General features: G+C 36.4%; 1 protein-coding gene across 3 annotated transcripts in view; it reads left to right on the top strand.

Moving 5' to 3' along the window:
- The first annotated feature begins 4,619 nt into the window (after positions 1 to 4,619).
- The window catches only part of LOC138696628 (zinc finger CCCH domain-containing protein 18), a 42,619-nt gene continuing 21,388 nt past the window's right edge, over positions 4,620 to 25,850 (top strand). Inside the window, exons 1-5 of one of the 3 annotated variants that reach the window (XM_069821818.1) lie at positions 4,620 to 4,789; positions 5,402 to 6,330; positions 18,388 to 18,520; positions 22,216 to 22,302; positions 22,387 to 22,535. In XM_069821818.1, the coding sequence (XP_069677919.1) occupies positions 5,420 to 6,330; positions 18,388 to 18,520; positions 22,216 to 22,302; positions 22,387 to 22,535 (1,280 nt within the window). In that variant the 5' untranslated portion in view covers positions 4,620 to 4,789; positions 5,402 to 5,419. Of the gene's footprint in view, positions 5,128 to 5,401; positions 6,331 to 18,387; positions 18,521 to 22,215; positions 22,303 to 22,386; positions 22,542 to 25,850 lie in introns of all 3 variants that reach the window. The other 2 variants (XM_069821816.1, XM_069821817.1) reach the window with 2 other exon arrangements.

Raw genomic sequence — 25,850 nt, 5'->3', positions numbered from 1 at the left:
TGTGTTTTATTTTCACAACGTTTCTTTGCTGCTATGTTCCTCTACCGCTTTATTTAAAACATCTGCTGGTGATGACTCCTCACTTTTCTCCACAAAGCGTAAAGTAATTTGTATCAGAAAATTTCATCATTTTTTTATCCTCCTCACAGCCTCGAGCTTTTCTTCAACTGTAATCACTACATATTTCTGTTTACTCCACATTTAAATAAAAAAAGGTACCGTACTCTGTAATGTTCGCGCAAAATACACTTCCACACTACTGGAATATCCTGTGTGTAATGCTTCGAACTGCAAGTAAAGAATCCACACTGCTACTTTACTGATTTATGTTTCCTAAGCAAGTCTAGGCATTTCAGGGGTTGACAATAGCACTTCTAAGGTATTGTCAGCTGTGCCAGTCATGCGCGCGCGTTTTTTTTTTTTTAATCCGGTTTCAGTTGAAGTTCAGACCCCAACTTTGAGACGTACTAAGTCAGAGGTGCACAAAGTGTGCAGGTAGTATAACGACATATATTTCTCAGACCTAATGATAAGCCTCAGACTGTGGTACTAGTCTGGGCACCTCCTCCATATAAACGAATTTAAATTAGAATAGGAAGATTGTCTTTAACTAAGTGCCATGCTGGTTGTAGTGTGCCCAAAATTCTGGGTAGTTCAATTTTTTTTTTTGTCTTTTATCAAAATTTTGCCACCCTGGGCCAGGATCTATATGGCCTATACGTAAATACGGGCCTATGTGTCTCGATTTCAGAGCAACTTTCTGAAAAACAGGCATATGTATCATATTAATTACTTTTTACTTTAAAACTACTGAAACATTTTTTAGTTTTTTTATGTTCAACATTGTTCATGTTTCTGAATACAAAATGTATGTTAACAGTCGCATACCAATGCTCATTATTACACCAACTAATACCAATGGTGGGGTCAGTGACTGACCCCACATATTTTATATTGTTTCTCCAATTAAACTATATAAAGTATATATTTTTGTAATTTTTATGGTTTAAGGAACTTTATGTCAACTTTATTGAATGCATTTTACTTTACAAAAAAATTTTTTTTGAACAGATACAAAAAAATAAATAAACATTCTGAGAGAAACAGGTATTCGGATACAATATTACTTGGTGTATTCAAGATTTATGCAAACAAAAACAGTCATTCAGAATCACACTGCGAACAGGTTCTAAAAATTTTTATTTCATTGTAATAGGTTATTTTACGACGCTTTATCAACATAGGTTATTTAGCGTCTGGATGAAATGGTGATAATACAGGTGAAATCTGTCCAGGGCCCATCACCGAAAGTTATCCAGCATTTCCTCATTTTGGGTTGAGGGAAAACCCCCCGAGCAAACCTCAACCCGGTAACTTGCCCCGACCGGGAATCGAACCCGGGCCACCTGGTTTTGCGGCCAGACGTGCTAACCGTTACTCCACTGGTGTGGACAGGTTCTAATAGGAATGGACTCTTCTTTCGTCATATAAGCAGAACATATATACTTATTACATGAAGTACAGGTCTTCATGTATTTGCAGTCCTTACTTCCTGGGCATAAATAACAACCGCCTTTGTTTGGAATATTTGTCACTGCATTACGAGTCACTTTTCTTTGTGTTTCTGAACGTACAGTTCCCCTGCTCACTGCACCTTGGTCTTGATTGAAATTATAACCAAATATACATAAAGCATGTATATACTTTGTGTATAGGCCAACCGAATTTTCAGTACGCTTCTTTATATTTATGATGCAAAGTTGTGGACTCAGTTCTTTCAAAAAAAATTTCCTTCCAGAATCTTTTTTTTTTTTGTACTGTTTAGCCCATTGATCAGTAGTTTCACGAAACAATATATATGCATTATATGCTGCAATGTCAATGAGGTTGAACAGAACCGTCATTGGCCATTGCCGCGTTCCTCGACAACAAGAGTATGTTCTTATGCACTAGTCAAGAACATCCACTCCTGCTTTAGTAAAATTGTAGAATAGGATTATATCTGACATATCGTCAGTCACCTTCATGTCACAATGTTGCGTGCAAAGGACTGTCACAACTTTTCCTTTCTTTGGGACATTGCTGACCAAGGTGGTATCTTCAGTGAAGGCAAATCTAACTGTTCCAGGTTGGGCAGAAACGGGGAGAAGCTCTGTCGGTAAATCTCTTCTGTCACTTCGTATGGTGCCAACTGTAGTTACTTTCTCCTTCAACAATTCCGTTGCAAGGAACATTCTTATGAATATCTTGTCCATTGTGATGTTTCGTCCTGGTTGTTCCAAGTTAGACATACGAACCAACCTTTACACTACTTCAGGACCACTGTTATTTCTTTGCTCAGATTCAAACTATCCTGCATAAGGGTCTGCTGCGAGGCAGTAGTTTGTGTTGGAATCACACAACAGGTTTACTTCTATCCCATATTTACCTGGTTTGGTTGGGATATATAACCTAAATGGACAGCGCCCATGAAATGTTTTTAGTTCTTCGTCAACAGTGGCAGACTCGTTATGGTTATAAAACATAGGAAACTTTCTCACCACCATATTCCAAATATCTCTGAGAGGAGCAAATTTACCTCTTTTCTTCCAATCTTCACGTGTAACTGAAATATCAAAACGCAGACATTTCAGTAACAATCTAAATCTATGTTCTGAAAGTGTAGCTCTATACATTGGAAACTTTTCTGCACTATATAGCTCACGAACACTGTCTTTATTTTGTCGATTCACCACACAGATTAGAGGAAGTCCAATAACACCTAAAATTTCCTCTTGGACAAAATCTTTCGAATTTCGAATAAATGCATCAGCACATGATTGCCTGAGTATATCCAATCTCTGGTTCGTGTGGATCAAAATAATATATAAACCATCCTGATAAAAAAAACCATACAGCATGCTTCCCTTGGAGTGTCAGGCTTCACTCCCGGCTTAGGTCCTCCCTGGGTTCTGATGATGTTAGCGGAGTGACGCCTTCCCTCATTTGTATTGGTTCATTTTTCCATATTCTGTATTACCAGATGAAGCTGTCCCATTTCCAGGGGGTTGGTCGATTTTTGCTTCCGGACGTAGATGCTTTCGTATGGGCTGAACTTCTAAAAAAATAAGTATTTACATGCATCACACACGTAACCAGAAACCTATTACTTTCTGACCAGTAGTTTATTTACAAAAAGAAAAATAATTTTATTATACGGAGGAATGAAGCAAACGTTAGGCCTACCTTCTTCTTCCTCCGACTCACTTCTTTCTCTTGAAATATCTCGACCTTTAGGCTCCTGAATAACATCTTCAGCTTCGCTACAAGAACTGTCAAATATCGCCTCATCAATGTCTGTCCCTGTTATACACTTCTTCTTAGCCATATTTACTGTCAAAGAAATAAATACAACCTCCTGGCTGCAATTATTACTGAAACATAAATGGATATAAGAAATCCAATGCGCATGTACTGACAACAATCGCTATAACTCAACAATGGACTGCCGCCAAAAGTTAATTTTCTGCTACGGTGTGTACAACATAACAACAAAGAATGTCATAAAAGCATAGCATAAATTTCCCAGTAATAAAAGAGAAATCATTAAATATATTCTCTGGGGTCAGTAGCTGACCCCCCCCCCCCATTGGTATGCGACTGTTAATAAGACTTTTTTTTTATTTTATAAATTATCTCACGACCCCACTCCCCCAGCTCTTCACACGATCTCCGGGGGTCGTGACCCACACTTCTGGAAACCCTAATTTACAGAGTTGTGTTAAAATGCTTCATAATTTTCGTTTGTATTAGCCTTCTTTTTGGCGGTAGTTGAGCTGCTAGCCACTAGAGTATCTACTAACACCAGAGACTTAGGTTCAAATTCCGCCGACTCCAAGTGAAGTTTGATTATACCAAGTCGGTTTTAGGGCATATGTTTGCGGCGTAATCCCTTTCTACATGTATTTCACAATTTCTACAATAGTAATGGTCAATAATATATTCTGATCCATAATTTTATTTTTGGTGTAACGTACCTCTTGGGGCCTGTTTCGTAAACACACCTAATAATATTAACTCAGATAAGCCTGAAACTATTTTACGACTGATCACATAATAAAATGGTCATTTATAAATGTTTTTAACATTCATTAGATACCCAGAGCATTAATTTGTGAAATAAATGGCGTCTTACATTATAGATCGGTAGAACATATGGACAGTATACAGCAGTTGTCCAGACTGCAAGAGAAACATATGAATAACCAGTTTTGATCTCAATGTCTCAATGTAAAACGGTAAATAAAATCCCTGATCACTTATTATAATCAGGAGCTGCATCTGCACGGTTTAATGTTCCATGCGCGTACGGAATCTGGGAAGAATAATGAAGGAATCAATATTAAGAAGCTCGTTCAATTAAATGGTGCACGTTTTGAACGTCATCTTCACTACATATATATTAATTAATATTAAATATCAATCTTTCATGCATTGCTTGAATGCGTAAAGTTCAACCATGTAGATGCACCTTAGCGCGCCATGAATTTTAAAGTATAGATATTTGTATTTTGTTATGTTGGTTGTGCTGTTAGCATTCAACTTTTTTACTATCGGGCATGCTGGTAATATAGTCTTGCTCATGTCAACCAATGGGAGAACAATAAAGGGAAGCCAATAATCTGGAAATATCTGCAAGGCATTGTCTTTCTACGCTAAAATAATTGAAAATATATTATTTTTTACTTTTATTGAAGTTTATACAAGTACTCGAGGTGAATTTGATTGTGTCGACGTGGTGTAGGATAAGGTAAGGTCAGTTAAAAGTTCAGAATTGAACTTTGAAGAGAAGTGCATCTTTCTCGCCGGGGTTGGCCATTCAATATTCGTGTGCTAAAGAGGTCATGTCTTTGTACTACTAGTATTATTTTCAGAAATGTGAAGACTCCAGTTTTATTAATTTTGTGTTGTGTTGAAAGTTTACACGTAACTTTGTTCAACGACTTAAGTTAACGGTCCGTCGGAAGTTGCGAAAATGGTAAACAATGAAGATAGTAGGAAACTGTCTAGTGTTTCTGCATTATCAATGTGGAAAGCTGGTAACCACATTATGCCAGTCCACTATGGAGCTTTTGCTTCTAGCACAAGGTAAGAATGCGTTCATCTGATAATTGATCAGAAGAAGGGACCAGAATTCAACTATCAATCTTCGTTCCCGTAAATTTAATTTTCGATTCGCAGGGATCACGACCGAACTAGTGCTATTCAATATTGCCATGTTTATTTTCTTACATAGTATATTACACTCATTCCTCTGTAAAGCTATCAAAGTAATTGCAATTAAATTTTATTTTAAGTGTTTGAAACTAGCCTATTATAATTGATTCTCCAGTTTGTCCTTATAAACCAATTATGATTTCAGGCTGTTCTACAATTCGTTATGGACTCAGACAGCTCCTTGGATGGAGATTTTGAAACTAAACATGAGATAGCTGTACAAGCTAGGAGAGATGACGAAGCAGCAGCAACTAAGTCAGAAACTGGAGATGGGAGTGGAGACGAAAGTGGCGAATCTTTGGATGGGGATAGGGATTCTAGCCCCATAAGGTCTCCACTTCCCGATAGGGATTCTAGTCCACCTCCTATCGATAGGGACTCTAGTCCCATTAGGTCTCCACCTCCAGTTGAAAGGGACTCTAGTCCCATACAGTCCCCGCCACCAACAGATAAAGGAGAATTATCTCCTAAGTCCAATAATGAATTGTCAGGTAGTGAAAGTGATGACATCTCCTCAGCCTCCTCCATTGCGTCAGAAGGTCGTCCTGCCTCCCCGACAGAGCCTCCTGGTCAGGAAGATGGAGAAATATCAAATGTCGAGGAAAGAGATAAGGAAGAAAATGGACCGAGTTCTCCTGTGGAGAGTGAGAAAGAAGTTTCAGACAAGGTAGCGAAGAAAGATGAAATTCCAGGTCATGGGGAGGACTTGTCAGATGTATCAGACCTGGACAGTAATGATGGTCGTGATAGTCTTGACGCAGTGTCAGAGGAGGAGGGAGGAAAAAAATCATCGCCTCAGGGTGAGTGGAAGGGGGGAGTGAGCACTGCTGCACCTGTAGAGGAAATGGAACAGCTGGATTTTGAGGCAGAAGAGCAAGCAGATAAAGAAGAAAAGGAAGAGGGCGAGTGTGAGGGAGGTGGGGATAAAAGTGAGGATGATGGGGAACTTAAAGGTGATGACTTAGAAGAAGGAGAGTTAACAGATGAGGATGAAAATCGACCAGAAGAAACTGAGCCCCGGCCTGTGTGTCGTTTCTACAATCGTGGTCAGTGTACATGGGGCTCTAGTTGCAGGTGAGTTTGGTTAAAATTACATGATATAGGCTTAGTCGATGACAGAACAAGACGACCTTCAGTAATTTGGTAGAAAACGTTGCTCAATATGATGGACGTTAATGACATCATCGAGGATCACTTTTAAGGTAGCCTAATGTTTGGTTTGTTCAGGTTTTTGGCATACCGTGCATATACGTTTTTTGGTAGGTTATACCAAAAGCCTGAACAACCAAACCTAACCTGTCACTGATACTCGATGATGCCCGCCATATTGACCAGCGTTTCTACCGAATTACGCGACCTTCCCTCATACCACTCCATTGCACCCTCATTCGTGATTTCACTCGCGATATACTACGACGTACAGTGTATGAGTGCTATAAGAAGGGGATGTCGCCCACAGTGGAAACACTTACAAAAATAATGCAGGGGTGAGTATTTATGACCTTCTTTTCAGGAGAGAAGGACGTTTTGTTTTGTCACGAAGTTCTACACTGACACTGTTTTGTTACGCCACGGGGGTTTTCATTTGCTGCATTGCCCGCGCCGCTAGTGTGTTTCCCCGCTTGCTTCCACGAACAAACACCGCACCATACAATGGCAGTTACGAGTAGTTTATCATCTGGACTTGTGCATGAAGGTTGAATTAGTCGTGTTGTGTTGCGTATGTGTGTGTTCGGCGTTGTTGCAATGCGATTTTCATTACGTGAACGTGTGTATATGCTCACTACATATATAAAATACAGAAAATGTTATGCAAGAACACGACAGAACTTCTGTAACAAATTTCCAAGTAGACCCGTGCCTAATGCTACTACATTAAAAAGGTAAGCCAAAATATTGAAACAGACAAGATCAGTAAATGATCATAAAATACAAGGGAGGAGACATGTTCTTACAGAAGAAAAATTAGACAAGATAGGACAGAGACTAGAGCATACTCTGTAAAAATCTCTTAAGCGTTTGGTGCAGGAACAGAAGTAAATTACAAGTCCACTCGTCAAGCAATAAAATTACTTAAATTAAAGCCATACAGAATTCCGGTATTTTAAAGGTTAAATGAACAAGCTTCCAATAAGAGGTTGCATTTTTGTAATTGAATTTTAGAGAAAGTAAATTCTGAGGAAATTGATCCGACATCAATTTATTTTTCTGATGAGGCCTATTTTCATTAAAATGGACACATATCCTCACTAAATCATCGATATTACAGTCAGGAGAAACCCAGTCTTGTATTCGAAACACCTTTGTATGGTGAAAAAATAAGCGTGTGGTGTTCAATGAATGGACACAGAATTATTGGGCCTATTTTCACTCAGGGCATAATTAGCAGTGAGCGTTATGTGAATGAGATCCTTGACCCATTTTTTAGATGAACTGACTTATGGAGAATGTTCCTCAGTATATTTCCAACAAGACTCCGCCACTGCTCATACTGCCAAAGAATCCATGAGAGAATTGCGACGAATTTTCGGAAGGAGAATTACCAGTAAAAATTTGTGGACCCCACGAAGTCCAGATTTAACACCATGTGATTTCTATCTATGGGGGTGGGGGCACTTAAAAATAACATTTATGCGAAAAATCCGCATACAATAAATGAGCTTAAAGACTATATAAGAGCTGAAATCGAGTCAATCAGTGAAGCAGAACTTCTTAAAGTAATTAACAATTTCATAAGAAGGTGTTAACAGTGTGTAGCATTTGGTGGGAGACATTTTCAACACCTACTTTGACCTGGGTAAGTACAAATTCCTATACTAAATGTTTCAGTGCCTCCAGATAAGCTCCTAGCGATGGGAAAATGAAAACTGCGCAACTAAACAAAACAGTGTCACTGTATATAGGTCCAAGTTAATGTAGAAAGTTTACGGTACAGTCATAAAAAAAAAAATCATTCACAATTGATATTGGTATTTGTTACGTAAGTAAAATGCAACCGACATTAACCTAATCTAAATTGTTAAACTTTACGAAATTACTGCAATGAATGACAAATTATATGAGCGTATTGTATCCATTATTTTATGAGTTAATGTGAGTCAAGCTGACTGTAATTGCTAGGTGTTGGTGACAGTATTGTAAACTGCATAGAATAAGCTATGTTTTCATCAAAGTAAATAGAAATTCAGCAGAAACTTTGAGATGTTTCTACGGCCATGAAAATTAACTTTTGTGAACATGAATGTCGGTTTTGCTTTTAAACCAGATGACCTTTTCCTCTTGTTTTATTGCTTGCCATCTATCAAGCTTTCTTTGTATGAATATTCGTTTACATATTGTACATTAATTTTCTTTCTGGTTTGTACCACCCACATCAAAACAAATATCATAGACACACTTAATAATTTCTCTTCCGAGATACATTTCTGAAAATTTACGTGACCCGTGTTCCCCATGATCTCAGTAGTGTTGTAAAATAATATGATATGTATAGTAAGCCCTACGCAAATGACGAGTGATTTGTATAATCACGTTTTCTTTCACAAGTATTTTGCGTTTTTATCCTTCAAACATCTTTTTGAAACTAGTACATGGCCTACCTTCCAGCACTGATCTAGAATAATCCTGCTGACATTATGGACTTGATAGTATAGAGGACACATGACAGTTTTAGATTCTTTAAATAAGTGAAAAGTGAATGTGATTGTTTCGAGGTATAGAGTTAGAAAAGAAAGAGACAGTCATGAATGATTACCATGTAAACACTTAGAAGAAAAGATTGCCAGATTGTTTGCATGTGTTATGCACACAGTTTATATCTGGGCAGAAGACTATTTTCTATGAGCAAGAATAAAAGGAGTAGAGGAATGTGTTGTTAGTCGAGTCCAAAACCAGAGTAAGAAGCCACTGGTGTGGCTCAGTCAGTAAAGGCGCTTGCCTGCCGGTCTGAAGTTGCACTCGGGCGTGGGTTCAATGCCCGCTTGGGCTGATTACCTGGTTGGGTTTTTTCCGACATTTTCCCCAACCGTAAGGTGAATGCCAGGTAATCTATGGCGAATCCTCGGGCTCATCTCGCCAAATACCATCTCGCTATCACCAATCTCATCAACGCTAAATAACCTCGTAGATGATACAGCGTCGTTAAATAGCCAACTAAAAAAAAAAGTAAGAAGCATGTTAACGGAGAAATTAAAATAGTATGTAAGAATATTTGTTTGATTTAAGACTGTAGGGATATTCATTATGACATGAGGATTGGATTTTGGGTTTCTGCATCTTGCACATTGTCAGTTTCATCATCAGGGTCATTCCATATCAAATCAACAAGGCACTCAACCCGACCGACTCAGATTTCTTTTAAAATTTGAGGGTTTGTTTGACCTGCCGCGCTAACTAAAACTGCCGAGTTTCATATGTCCTGTGCTTTTCGTTTTCTGTCAGTGGTGTTTCAAACATGAAGAAAAATCACATTTTTGTAAGCACGCCGCTTCAATTAAAATTATATATCTCAACAACGTCTCCAGATAAATTTACAAAAATTGGGTGATACATTCTTAATATGTGATAGTTTTTATTACTTATATTGTTTTCTGCATGTATTCAATTACACTAAAAAAACATGGTGAAACAATTTTCATATATTCATATTTAAAAATGCGGGGGTTCTATTTTAATGAAAAAAATATATAGTACGCCTCAATTAGTGATATAATGAACTGATAAGTTTCAACTTGGAATCTTCATAGGTTATAAAGATAAAAATTATTATGTCACAGCAAGCATAAGTTAACCGTATAAGTCGCGATAATTATGTCCCACACATTCGTTGTATTTAATTATATTTGATCATATTCTTGAATGTCGCTATGTAATTTAACATGTAGTACATAATTCGAATTTTTTAAATTATTACCTGAAATAAATTATTGTCACATGGATTTTGTTAAACCTGAAGTTCTGTAAGAAATGCTTACCTTTCATTGCTGAGATGAAATAGCCTGATCATCTTTCCAGACAGGATGCTGCGTTGTTTCAACTGCATTTTAAAACTTCTTAGCAAGTATAATACCCATCCTAAACAGCAGGACTGTATGAAACTTGTGTTCCAGGCACTGCGGTGGATTTTGCAAATCGAAGAGCAAGCATTTTTTCCTCTTCAGTATAGCCTTTTTTAGTCACATAAACGGTATTAATGTTTGGGAGATGCCTTGTCCAGTCGTGCAATTTCCTAGGTGTAGTTATTTGTTTATCGGATGGTCTCTGCAAACTAGCACAAGCCGCAAACCTTTTAAGTGTCCCACCTACAACGTCGCGTGCTCTTTTGCCATGCGATATGCAAAAATAATGCAATTCTGTTGGAAATCCAAAATCTTCTTCATGTAATGTGAGGTTCAGGAAATTTTTTTCTATTTTTATACTGAGCAGAGAATCTATCGGAGAAATACATAATTTTTGTGGTGAATTTCAGATGTTTGTTTTAATGATTCCATTAGATATTTTTGAAACAGATGTACAGCTGTAGTGTCATATTTCGGGCAGTGTGAAATTATTACCAGATTTTTAATAGAGACTGTATCGGATGACGATTCGTTATGATATATTACGAAAGTATGAATGGTTGTCTGCACATTAGTCCTGTGACTGAATTTCATCTTGGATTACGAAATAATAGTTTTCAGCGAAGTCGCATAACACAACCAGCAGGCATGGCTGTAGAAATGATTTCATATCACGTAGAAACTTACTTTGGTCAGATGATATAAATGAGTGAGTCAGTAAATCACCAAGTTTCTCCAAGAGACAGTCGAAAAATTTGTCTGTGGGTTTCATTATAGTCTCAAGCGTTGATCGGTCAGTCGTCATCCACTGCTTGTAGATCACTCATTCACTGCAGTTTTATACGAAACATTTCTCTAAACCCTCTCTTATTTTGAATGGTTCAGGACATTCTGTACATTTCCTGAACAAGCAATTTATATGAGGAGGATTGCACACCATAGTAGCCAAGAAATGTTAAGTTGGAAAGTATAAAGAAAAATTTTCTTAAAATCCACGTAGACCTGAAACTTTAATAAATTGCTTCCGGCATAAGTTTTACATTCTGATAGGACACATACACAGACAGTATAGTCCACTAACTCCAGCTAGAATACGATTTCTTGGTCAGGGTTAGAATTTTTAAACACTGCATATAATTAATTTCTGCTTATGTGATTTACTCCCTGATTCTTTAATCACAACAAACATTTCTTACCAGGCATCATTCTGCTTATCTCGTCAGAACAACAGAATTCTTTAACTTTACCGGCAACAGCCGTGAGCAAGGGTTTTCCAGGTTTCGGATTTGGTGAACACAAAATTCCCTTTCCCTTTGCCAGGACTTTGGCTTTCCGAATTATGTATTCGAAAGCTGAAAGAAACTCTTTTTTTATATTATTTACGCTGCAGCTTTTAGGTAGTAGTGTTAAAATGGTGATTTTCTCACTTTTACCTGAATTTTGAAAATTTTCCTGCAACTGAGACAAAATTTCAGAATCAGAAAGGTCCTGGTTCCTCGGCATCTTTATATCGAAGACTTTGTCTTTTACAATATTTTCAAATTTCTGTCTCTTATATTTCTCATGTAGCCTTTCTTGTTTAATAAGGAACACACCTTGGTCAAAAAGACTTGTATTTAATGAACTTACATTTGCTGTAGAGTCGACGTATTCTTCATTACTAGAGTCATTATGAGGATTCTGCGTAATAGCATCATATTATATTTTTATTTCTATGCGACACATAGCGCACACCTTTTGTTCCTGTTTTAAATCAAGAAATACATTAAGCATCCACGATATAACAGTTCTTAAATTTTTCCTCTAATTACAGTGCCCTGATTTCTCGAAGGGATTGCAGCAAACATAGGCCTATAACTTAAAACGCGACTCCATTACATCGCACAAAACTACCACATACTACGAAAACTAACGACACTGCACTTGAAACAGATTGCACGTTTTGTATAAATTGAAGACTGTATAAACTGCCACTCATGACGGCCTGACAGATCGATGACGCAGCTTATCAGACAAGTAGGAACTCGTGCGCATGCAGTGTTGGTGTAAGACGGGGTTAAGTGCTACAAACCAATACATTGATATATTTTTTACTGATATTCCTGAAACGTTTCCAAAATGAATTCGCGAAATAATTTATGTCCTGCATTTATAGATATTCAATGTTAAAATGTGTTTCACGTGACTATTCAATAAAGAATTCCTTACTTTGATGCAAACCTATTTTTATTGAAACGTATGATCCCTTAGCTTTAAAATAAGCCCAAGTTTAAGATTCTACCTCAATTAGAAGAGAAGTTATGAATTATTTTTGTTGACATAGTATGCGACATTTTTACATTTTTTCTCGTATTGACAGAATTGCTGTAGGGATATCATGCATTATTGAGGGCTAAAATTTTACATAATTACTTAACTTAAGGTTCTTTACCATCCTACCAAATTTAATGAAAATCTGATGTGGTCGGGTTGAAAAGTCCACTTTTTTGTGTTGATTTGACATGGAATGCCCCATCAAAGAGTACAAGGAAAGGGAAAGCTATCTGTAGATCTGTTGGAGCTTGTTTCCAGAGGGGGGCTAATGGACCTAACAAATACTTCTTTCTTCCTTTGCTTTCCTGATTATGTTTAAACATATATGGCATGGTGGAGAACTTCATTTAAGAAATCATGATCTTTTGACAGAAACATACGTTAGTATGGTAGAATGAACATTGATAGTAAATAAGGCTGTCATTATTTAAAAATTCGTGCAAGTATGTACTGTATATAAATATCGACATGAAGCACATTAAAATTTAATATCAGGAATGGAATACTACTATATTTAATTCAAATAAATAGGATTATGGAATATTTCAACTTCATATTTTCACTGTGTTCATCATCTAAAATGTACTATCATTAAAATAACACATTCACAGCTTTAATTGAGATTTTGAAATAATTCTAGAGTCGGTACTCTTTGCAGATGATTTAGCCTGCTGGGATACTCAGAAGATGATCTTCAAAGATCTATTTATAATTTACAACAAATAGCTAGTAAATATAATATGGAAATATCAACGGATAAAACAAAAATTACCAGTATGGCATTTTGTGTAAAAGAAACAGTACAAAGTAAAATTTGTGTTTGTATCAGAATACTTGAGAGAATACATACTTTTTCTTGCCTGGATATAATCTCTCTTTCTAGGAGAGAAGGATAGTAGAGAAAATCATTGAATATAACAGAATGACAGACATTATTAATAGAATTATGAGACCATCCCTTGTTCAAACGCTCACTAAAATATGCCTGCATAGCACCTTAGCAGAGCCCATATTAAGCTATGGAAGCAAAGCATGTAGTTAAAGGAAAATAATGAGAGCAGAATAACAGCCTGTGAAAAGCGATTCAAACTGGGTTTGCTTATTTAATTTTTTTAACATGATCTTTTCTTCAAGTGTTAAAGTAGAAAAAACTGTTACTCAATAAATACAGCGCAGAATCGAAATTAGGACTGTTAAAATCACATGCCATCACAAAACCAACCATTTCACATAAAAATATCTGAAAACTAACGGATTACTTTGAAAATTTGCTGTCTCTGACAAAAGGAAAGAGTGGAAAAATAAGCCAATAATATCCCAGTAGACACGTCTTCTGAGTGTCATAAACTGCATGCTAACAGTATTGAGGCTGCGGAGTTTTGCATACCAGACTTGCTTCTTCTTCATTAGAATTTGGGAAAGGATCGCTTTTCACTTAAGATGTATGGAAATTTGTCTTTCTCACTGACTCACTGTGATAGTGAGGAATCTAGTTTCATCGAAGTAACTTAACTAAAAAAGTAAAATAAATGAGTAAGTGAATTATTATTATGCAGTGCACATTCTACTTTACTTCTAGGCCTACAGTGACATAATATTAAATGTTTTAGAGAGATATTACAGGTAGATTCTGTCTACCTTGTCTACCCATATGCCTCGCTACTGCTTATATGTTAGTTTGGGTATATAATTACTTCATGCTGTTATACTCAACTACAGGATAAAGGCAAAACTTCAAATACTGTATATTATACTAGCAAGTTAATGACCAACTTCATTCAAGAGCTCTTGTTTGTATATGGGTGTTCATGTGTTCTGTGGTTCTTGTGTTAATAGTTCAGGTTAAGTGTTAAGTGAGATATTGTGCTGTGTTGATTGTCCTATTTATTACATTACTCTACATGCTTCTGCACTCAAAAGTCAGAGTTATTACATTCACTGCTCAGACATCGGTAAACAATGAAGCTAATGAATTTTTCGTACTGAATACGTCGCTATTGTACAAAACGTTTTTCGTATACTGTGGGAAATGTCATATTACAATTTCTTACGCTTGTGGAGTGTCGCCTTCTTGGGTCTATGATCTTCCATAGAGCGGATTCCCCGTTTCTCCAGATATTCCTCTATCTTTGGGTTATCCGTGCTCTCAACTACCACAGAATGCCAGAGTTTCTGGAACTCATCGTCCACATGCAGAGCTGCTGTCTTGTTTGTGATGAACACAATCTTCTTCTTGTTAATCAGTCGCAAGATGTATAATGATCTCATTCTGCAGAGCCTTGTGGCAAATTACAATGTGGCAAAGATTCCTGAACGTCTTCCAACAGAATTCCTTCAAGACTCTTCAAGTCTTGTTGCGTCAACAAACGCAGTTGATTCCGGTAGTAGGCCAATATTTTGAATGTTAAAAATAAAATATTTTCTCCAAAGCCAGCGTTTGAGGAAATGTCCCTATAACACTGGCAGCATTCCCACGCTGGATAGCAATAGCGATTCTTTGTCTCAAGAAGTCAGTCGACCTGGAATCTCCATTGAGCACTTGCAATTTTTTCCCGATGTCTGAAACCAGCATTTTAGCCTCTGAGCACCAAGGTCCCAACGTCTCAACAGCAAAAACAGAGAACAAGTATCTGTCCTGGAGATCCCGATACTTGTTCCTTTTGATGCTCACTGCGGATGTTGCAGCAGAACCAGCAACTTTGGAGGTGACAGGCAAATGTCCTATTTCATTTTGTGTAATGGAAAATAACAAGTCTTGCATACGTAATTGGCAAGGAAGAGAAATATTGTATAATGCATATTAGTAATGGGTAGCAAATTCAGACGACATTATTAGATATAAGGAGTAGACAGCCAAGACTTGTTTTTAAGTCGAGTCATAATTTGAACTGTACAAAGAATAAGTGAATTAAAGTCATCTGGCAAATGTTAATGTGACATTTCATACACCAAGCAATGCCAGCTCAATAAGCTAGTGACTAATAATGATAACAGTAATAGCAAAAAGCTTGCTAAGTATACAGCTTAAGTCTGTCAACATTGGAACAATAACAGTCATTACCTTCTCCCCTATCCCCAATGTGCTACTGTTTGCCTTTTTTCTGTGGTTGACTGTAGCATGTATGTTTAGGTTCGAAAGTTGCTTTTGATGGTTTAATGGTGCCGTGTATGTAATTAAATTGGGGGTTTGTCAGTTCAAACCTAGTGGAAGGCATTGCATTTTTAAGAGCAATAAAATTACTTTGCACGGTTTCTTTCAGAGAGACATCTGTTAATAGATTTACTGCATGTAAAATAACGTAATAACCCTAGTTGAGAGGGTTCCAGGCAAAATTTACTTGTCATCACTTGTCCAGTAAGAAATTAGATAACACATTGGATGGACCACCAGCGTAACTAAGGATAAGGAGCTGATCATCTGGTCTGAGGTTGTATTCGTATGTGGTTTCGAATCCCACTTGGACTGATTACCTAGTTGGGTTTTTAGAGGATTTTTCAGCTGTAAGGTGAATGTTGGGTACCATAGCAATTCCTTGGTCTCTCGCTTTCACTGTTTTATATATATATTTCAGTCACTGACTTCACAGCATATGTTTAAGGTACTACACCTTTACATTACATATTTAAAGGACGTATGAACGTTTTCGTTGGTCTACGCCAACATCATAAGATATGAAGTACATTTTAGCAATATCAGTGCTCTCTACATAATATCTACAAATACAAAACATATTTAGTGGCTGTTCTTAATTTTGTTTGTTGGAGACATCTTTGATTGAACCAAATATTGGCTTTTGTATTATGTGGTTTTACTTTGAGATTCAGATATTGCCCATACGTTTTTGCCTGACTGGCAATATAGACTTCTCTGAAAATTAAAAATGAATTGCAAAATATTCACCATTTTAGCTGATACAGGACATTAAATGGTCAATTAAAAAAAGTTATGGGTTCATATGAATAGCCTAAATGTGTGCAGGTTTGTCTTTGTTTACCAGTTGAAAAAAATTAAAAGCAGGATTTTCCACAAAACAAAAACAGGCTATTATAACATGACTTGTGACTGATGCTTATTTTCATTATTTTATATAAAGGTAAATTGTTAGTTTTATTGATACAGAACTGTTAATAATCATAATCACTAATTAAATTACTGAAACTATTACATGTAGCTACATATTTTAATGTAGTAGACCCTCAATTTAACAGGCTAATAGGGGCTAAGGGGTGTCAAATCGCGAATTTTTTAAAGAGTGATATTTTATAATACAACACTGAAATTTTAACACTACAGTACTATACAATGTATTACTATTTTAATATGAAACGCTATACAGTATTAGGAGTCCGATTATAAATACAGTACAGTAATTAAAAAATGCTTTACAGACCGTTTTAGTAATAAAAAAACCCTCTCTGTTAGTCACTGATAGTCCAAAGGAATATATAAGCACTTATTTACTGGTAGAAGGTTGCTGTGAACTATTATGCTGACTGAAGAAAGCATTGATCTTCAGTTGCTTTCCAATTGCATGCTGTTTCTTTATCACTAAAGATCGAAACTGCTTAAAATAGTCTAGAAATAGAGATTTTAAAATATGTCAGTTGAATCCAAAGTCCGTTAAATCGAGGGTTTACTGTAACCTTTTAACTTGATTAATTTCCTGGCTGTTGGTACTTCTTTCACGATCTAATTTGAGCAAGGAATATTGTTTGTCACCCAGTAGTAAGTACTTTTTTTTTTGTTAAGTTTATTTATATACACTTTTAACATCTGTGGTCATTTCATGTGTTTAGGATCTGTGGATATACCAGTAGGGTTTTTTTCTATTGTTGAGTTCCTGTTTCTGTTGTGTTGTAGATGGCTTGTGTTCATGTAACTGAAGTACTTGTGGAAATCCAAACAAGAAAGACATCTTAAATTAAATTTTACAAACATATTTCCTCTAATATGACTCCAGACATAGACGAGTTCTCTCTTTGGTCCACTGAAAATTGATGAGACAGAAAAGCAGGACAATTTCTGACTTTCTACAATTTCTGACCGGATGCAGGAGACACCCCTGAAAGCAGGACATGTCTGGTGAAATCTGGACATCTGGTAGTCCTAGGTTTGTCCCACCTTCAGTCCATATCACTCCATAATCCCAAAATTGATACTGAACATATGATTCATCAATAGAAATTGTCCGTATTTTATATTTTCTTTCCATTAATATACTTATCTTAACTTTTGTGTCATATTCCCAACTTTTGTGGAAGATAATATGGAGATTTCACACTTAAACATCACTTTTTCAACTTGTCATTCCTGGGTTTCAGTTTCTTATCATGGCAACCATGTGTGGACATCATGACTTTGACTGGAATTAAGTTTATGTGGAGAAATTGTGTAAATATTCATTATTTTGTATTTTCTCTTTCTATTTGACAGCAATGTTAAAAATTTCTCCAGTTTGTATCGTGTAAGTTACATATAAAGGTTTTAATTTCTTATTAATATTATTTAAAAGTCACTTTTTATGTTAAAGTATCATGGAAATTATGCTAGTTTTATATTTATTCCATGAAGGTGGTGAAAAATAAAGTAAATAGAATTAAATGTAATGTTTTCAAACTATAAACTCTTTTTATATTGAAATTTTTGTAAGTTTTATATACCACTGCTTAAGTGAAATAGTAGGGTATTATAAATTATTGTTATTATAATTAAAGAAAAGGATTAAAATATTGTTGCTTTTGTGTGGTGGTTGTGTTGCAGATTTGTTCATCCTGGAGTTACAGATAAAGGGAATTACACAATGTTTGATATGGTGAGACCTCTTGTTCCTGTAAATGGACCTCCAATATATCCTCCAGTGGATTATCGTTCTCCGTATGAAAAACCTGTTCCGGTAAGTACAGTAAGTGCTAACTGAACTCTTGAAGAAGTTAACACTATCTTTTCCATGGACGTCTTATTTTATGTTGTCCTCTAGGACTATGCTGAAGGACTACCATAGTAGTTATAATTTTGATATATTTGGAACATGATACTTTTATTCTTCAGTAACTTTCAATTGTAACTGAAACACTTTCGATATTCAACTTCTATCATAAGTCAGTATCTCTCCTCTATTAGAAACTAAATACAGTGCGTTTGCTTCCTCCTGCGGCCGGCCAGCAAGCGCGGAGCATTAGTTAGTGACATGTATCAATCCTCAAGCTTATCCTACTCATTTATTGTTATCACTTAAGTACTAATCTTGTTACAAAAGATGCTGAAAGTGGTGTCCATCTGCATTGATGCATTCTTGACATCTTCTGATAAAATTTCCATTCACATGCTGAACTGACTGCTCACAGAAACCACCACACGTGGCCTTGAGGTGTTTTTTTTAAGCGCTTCAGGAAAGCAAACTGATTGTTGAAACAACGCAATTAGATGAGCTGACTGCAAAATGATGGACAGCTGTTGAGTGCAAATCTAATCTTTCAGGTAAAGCTTCCTGTAAAGCAGATTTGAATAATTTCAAGGGAAAAATTGTTCTTCCTGTAAAGCAGATTTGAATAATTTCAAGGGAAAAATTTCCCTTGAAATTATTCAAATCTGCTTTACAGGAAGCTTTACCTGAAAGGTTAGATTTGCATAATACTACTGGGTTCAAAAAGTTCCCGGAATTTTACTACCACTTTTCGTATTAATATATAACAAGGAATATTATACATTTGTTTTGTTGGTAACATTCATGATGTCATTTCCTTAAAGTTTGTTGATAATGGCGATTGTTGGTTTTGAGTTGTAGGCAATTGTTTATCATAGTGTTTAGTTTGTTCGTCGCATTTTGTAATTATGTGCACAGAGCAACGTACAAACATCAAGTTCTGTGTTTTGTTACACAAAACTCCTGTAGAGACATTAAGATTGTTGGAAGAAGCATATGGCGAAGCAGCAATGAAAAAAACTCAAGTGTATGCCTGGCATAAACGCTTTTCTGGTGGCCGCGATACGTACGCAGCGGCCGACCAACAACTGCAACAAATGAAGCAATCACTCAGCGTGTGCGTAATGTTGTGAGGCACGACCGACGTAAAACCATAAAAGAGATAGCAGCAGAGGTCGGAATATCAGTCGGAAGTGTACACAATGTTCTTCACAAGCATCTCAACATGCATTACGTGTCTCAGAAGTTAGTTACGAAAATGTTGTCGGCAGAACAGAAAGAAACAAGAATGACTTGCTGGGGACATGATCAGTATGGCTGATGAAGATGGTGATTTCTTAAACAAAATTATTGCTGGTGATGAAACTCGGTGCTACTTGTACGACCCAGTCCCTAAACGACGGTCATCTGAGTGGAAATCGAAAACATCTCCTCGGAAGCAAAAATTTCCTAGGGACACTTCCAAAGGCAAAGTTATGTTGGAAGTTTTCTTCGACTCTCTGGGTCTCATCCACCATGAGTTCATTCCAGAAGGTCGTACTGTAACGAAAGAATTGTACGTAGAAATCCTCCGTCGCCTCCGGGACGCAGTGAGAAGGAAACGTCCAGAAAAGTGGGTAGAAAACAACTGGTTCCTTATGCATGGCAATGCACCTGCTCATCGCGCAATTATTGTAAAGAATTTTCTTGCCAGGCACAACATAACTGCTTTGGATCACCCACCATACTCTCCTGATCTCTCACCACCTGATTACTTTCTGTTTCCCCGTCTGAAAAGTCATCTGAAAGGACGGAGATTCAATGCTGAAGAGGTTATCGCAAACGCGACGAGAGCACTAAGAAGAGTTTCACAAAATGGCTTCCAGGCCTGCTTCCAGGAACTCTACACGCGTTGGCAAAAGTGTGTTGTTGCGGAAGGCAACTATTTTGAAGGGAATGCTGTAGAATAGTGTTTAAGGTACGTTGTTTCTATGATACTAGCAAATTCCGGGAACTTTTTGAACCTAGTATGTATATACGTCACTGTGTATGTTAACAGAAAACCACAATTCCAAGTCACACAGAGTTTGTGTGCACTCAATGTGGGTCTCTGGCATTTCGTCAGCCCACGCGAGTTGTGTGGATATAAAGGGAAAAGTTGAGACAGTGTCGGGTGGAGTTCCCGGGTAGCTCAGTTGGCAGAGTGCTGGTACGTTCAACCAGAGGTCCCGGGATCTATACCCGGCCCCGGAACAATTTTTCCCTTGAAATTATTCAGCTGTTGAGTGTTCTTAAGCACGGGTGGCAGCACGTTGGTAGGCTATATTATTGCTGTTCCGCATGCTTGCTGTTCATCGCCCGACTGCAGGGGGAAGCAAACACACTGCACTTTACAATAAAATGAAGAAATCTCATCTCTGGAAATTTTATTCTGGCTCGTCTGATGTTATTGTCCAGTGTTCATATCCACATGACGTTTAAAGTGCAACAACATATAAAGTGCCATTTTTTTAGCTATGAAACAATCTGCAAGCAGGTCACACAGTAGTGGAGACTTTTCCTTTGTCTGGAAAACATATGGCATACTATCTTTCAGTACTTTCAAAGAAGGTCAGGGTATTGTTAAGTCATTTGTGCGTCTAGGTCAGATGAAAAATTTTGTGTGCTGCTTTGATGTGAAAAATAAGTTAGTTTGTTGCTAACACTGGAGTGTAATCATATATGATGTTGTCTGCGGATATTGGCACAGATATGTAGATGACATACTAATACTATACAAAGGAAACAAAAGACAGATCCAAAACCTGCATCAACACACAAACAAAATATACCCAAAGCTACAATACACATTAAAATTGAAAACAACAAATCCATAAATTTTCTAGACATCACAATAACAAAAGTCGACAACAAACACACATTCAAAGTCTACAGAAAATCCACAACAACAACATATTCACAACACATCCAATCACCCAACACAACACAAACAAGCTGCATTCCGAACAATGGTACACAGACCACTCAACAGAACAATGAACCAACATGACTACAAAGAAGAGCTAAACACAATCAAATACATAGCACAAGAAAACGGATACAACCCCCAACATAATAGGTAACATAATAAAGACAAAAGATAATCACAAAAAGCATAAGAATACAACACAAACACAAGAACACAAAAAATACATCACACTAACATACGAAAAAAAACACACACACAAGATTGCAACCTCATTCAAGAAATTAAATTACAACATCGCATACAGAACAAGTAATATTCTACAAAAGCATCTCAACACACAAACAACACAAATACAACCACACAGGCGTATGCAAACTCAAATGCAACACCTGCAACAACTTTTACATAGGACAGACAGGTAGATCATTTCAAACACCTTACAAAGAACACACCACAGCCATAACAAAACTACAAAACACTTCCACATATGCAGAACACATCCTAAATGCTAACCACACCTACACCTACAGAGACCAGCAACAACCAGTTCTGAAGATGGCTGATAACAGGCTGAAACATGTTAACGAGGTAATGTAAAATTTAACACAAGAAAGACACATAATACGTTTTCCGAAGTGATATAGTGTTAAAAAGTTGTGTAATCAAGATGTATATAGAATTAATTAATTATTAATGAATTTATTTTTATTTTCGGCAGGTGGGATTGTCATATCAGGGACCTAGGAAGGATGAAGCACCTGTATTTGAATCAGCATGGGAACGAGGACTGAGACAAGCGAAGGAGGTAAGTACGTATCTTGCACATATAAAATCTATCAGTGCAACATGAGACTTGTGTACATAAATTAACTTGTGAAATTTGTTGTAGATGATGAGGAAATCAACAAAACGAAAGGAGACGGACATGGACTTTGAAGAAAAGAAGATGAATCTGAGTCTTGGGCAAGAAGAATTGGACAAGGAAAATGACTATTATACAAGACCTGCCAGTCCCATTTTAAAGGATGAACCTGACAGGTGGGGGTAGGTAGACTACATCTGGCTCAATGTAGTGGAAAAGCAATCAAATCTTGAATTGCTAAAAGTAAAAAAAATAAGAGCCTTTAAATGTTAAGTACCATTTAAAACTTTAACAGTAGTCAACGTGGTGTGAGATGTTTGGGTATTTGCACCATGTTCTACTGTAGATATAGACAGACCAACCTTTCAGTTACACATCACCTACATCATCAGGAAAGGTAGGGAAAGAGGAAGGAACAGGAAAACCTACGTGATTCTAATTTTCCTCCCTTCCCTTATGACAGAGGTATGTTAGCTCCAAATATTGGAAGTCTCTACATCTAGGATGCAAATCCTCAAATCTTGGATCACCTTTGAATGTTTCATTAGTGTTAAAACAGCAACAATTTTTCACTACAAATTTCTTTTCATCCTCTTCCTTCACCTTATTTTTCTTCTCCTGCTGCTTCTTTCTCTTTCCAGATTTGAAACATTTCCAATACTATGCTTACAATGTGACTGTTGGTTCGATTTCTACAAGTAGATAGGGAAAATTTCTCGTTGAACTATACATTTATCATAGGTTTTGCTGAATTGTTAGTTTCTTCATATCCATTTTCTGTAGTTATCTATGTACGTAATTATTTATACTATAGAACTTTGATACTTGTTTCACATTATAGACCCTAAAGATTTGAAGTTTGATGTGAGTAGAGGTTTTTCTTTCAGGATCCGTCTTTTTATCCATTCCTTTGATACACTATAACCTGTTAGCTATTTTCCACTTACTATTTTGAGATGACAGTGCTGCTCCCCATGCTTTTATGTGACTCTGAAACTTGGATACTGACAGCCCAATAAGAGACATATTTAGATAGCAGAGATGAAATTGTCTTGCAAGATGTATACTAAATATGATCATAATAGTACATTATGCAATGAGCCTATAATGGTAGTAATTAAGACGCGAGTATGTTTTCATACAAGCGTCTTAATTACCATTATAGGCAAGTTTCATACGACTTTTTATGCTCGGCCATATTTCTAACTTGAAATTATTCATAGATATTCATGTTATGGTTATGTAAGTGAGGAGCGGAACTAACCTGAATTGTGAGATGTGCGCAGACGCGAAAGTATTGATTTTTTCTGAGGCACGAATATCATTGACCTTGATATAATCTAAAGAATAACATGAAGATTAGTCTTGATATAACCTGGAAATTGATTTAGAATTGAAAAACGAGATGATAAATTGAATTTATTTGAATATTATTTACAATTAACGCTAATTATTATTATAGTAACAGAACATAACCTTCTGCGACAGTATTGATTTCCATCCTCCGTGACTTTTTGCTAATTGTCTTTCAATTGCATATGAGTCATTCCACGTCAAATCGCACAGCAATAAAACACGACCTTCTCGGAAATGGTCGAATTTTATTTTCATGAATTCCAGACAACAAATAAGGAGACCCGTATTGTTTATTTTCACAATTATTAATTATTTGTGTAGTTATGACTATTTGAAGTTACACAAATTATGCGCACACTGCTACATAAACTCACTTGGAACTCTGTGTCTACATATAATTGAGATTTGCGATTTGGTGCATTTGAAAGACGAAATACAACACTTTTTATTACTTTAGGCCTATCACAAAATAATTTAAAATTTGGCCTATTTTTTTTAATCATTTCTTTTTCAAAGCAAAATTACTATATTAAATAGCCAAGTTAAAAATTTGAAAAAAATATAGACTTGTTCGCTGATGTATTATCTGTAAACTACTGCATTTATAAATATGGGATCGGCACCCATACATTTGTAACAATTTATTTTCCGGAGGCATGCACGCGCTCACGATGCCCAGCTAATGAACTGCTTGCAGCCATAGGCTAGAAGGCTCCCCAGGGAAAGTTTTACGAAATCCCCCGTTACATCTGATGTCACCATACTAATCATCAAATGATTAATACCTTAAGGAACAGTAAATATCTTATCTGAAGTTATTTTATTATTGTCAGCTCAGCTAAGAGGGGAAGCCCTTCACAGTGCGTTATGTTTATACTGTAATATAGCCAAGTGTTTGATGATAGCAAGGCTGGGTAAGGCAGTAAACTTTATGGCAGTAAACAGATGGCAGGAGACAAAATATAAAAGAGAAAAATAATCAGTTTGGGTTTGAATTTCACGGAGTGACGTGACTTCTATACAACATGAGTGATGGTAAAATCACGTAATATATAACAAGTGTTTAAATCCATTTACCTTCCTAATCACTCTTTTAAAAAGAAAAGTACACTAAGACGCGTAAGTCACGACTAATTGATAAAGCTCAATTTAAAGGCGTCTTTGAATGTGCAAATATGTGATTCATTCCGTAAAAATCAATCAATTGCCGGATAGGTCAGGTGAAATTATATGTGAAGCCAGTAGTTCTTGTGATATTAATAAACATGAATCAAATGAAAGTGCGGACAGAGAAAGTGATTATCCCAGTTCTTCTAGCAGTTCTATGGATACAGTGCTAGAAATCACTAATATTGAGGAATTAAACAAGAGTTTGATGTCAATAGAATCCCCTATCAAGAAAAGAAAGCTACAACAAAAACGATACCCCCGTTAAAAGTTTAAAAAATAAAAGGCTCCCTAGCATGTAAAGTTTTTCATGTAGAAGATGCATTGTCATCCCTTCAAAAGTCAGCCATATTTCATTTTTGATGGAATGCAAAGAAATGTACAACCTGAAAATTACATAGTTATTGCAGACTTTTCGGAAAATTATTCATTTGTAATACAAGATTCAATACAAGGTGTGCATTGGAACATATGCCAAGCCACAATACATCCTTTTGTAGTATATTTCAAAGGAGATACAGAAATTCGTCACAAAAGTATTGTCATCTCAGAAACCATGAAACATGACACCGATCCCTTTCACTTTTTTTAATCCGAAGCAATCAATTTCTTAAAGCAAGAATTCAATGATATGAAAAAAATCATCTACTTTTCCAATGGATCAAGTTCATAATACAAAAAAAAAAAATTAAATAATTGCTTACATGAAGTCGATTATGGAATTAGTGCTGAATGACACTTCTTTGCAACGTCGCATGGTAAAGGTCCATGTGATGGCATTGTAGAAACTGTTAAAAGACTTGCCACGAGAGCGAGCCTATACAAGATCCTATAAAAAAAAAAAAAAAAAACTTTGATTGGTCACAAAAAACATTTCTAATGTGTCATTTATATTTTGTCCATTGAATAAGCACAAAAACCACACTGAAAATTTGCAGGCCAGATACCATAATCTAAAACCAATAACT

The sequence above is a fragment of the Periplaneta americana genome, chromosome 3, assembly GCF_040183065.1.
Source record: "Periplaneta americana isolate PAMFEO1 chromosome 3, P.americana_PAMFEO1_priV1, whole genome shotgun sequence".
Lineage (NCBI taxonomy): Eukaryota > Metazoa > Arthropoda > Insecta > Blattodea > Blattidae > Periplaneta > Periplaneta americana.
Note: the sequence above shows the minus strand (reverse complement) of the source record. Positions and strands in the feature narration are given on the sequence as shown.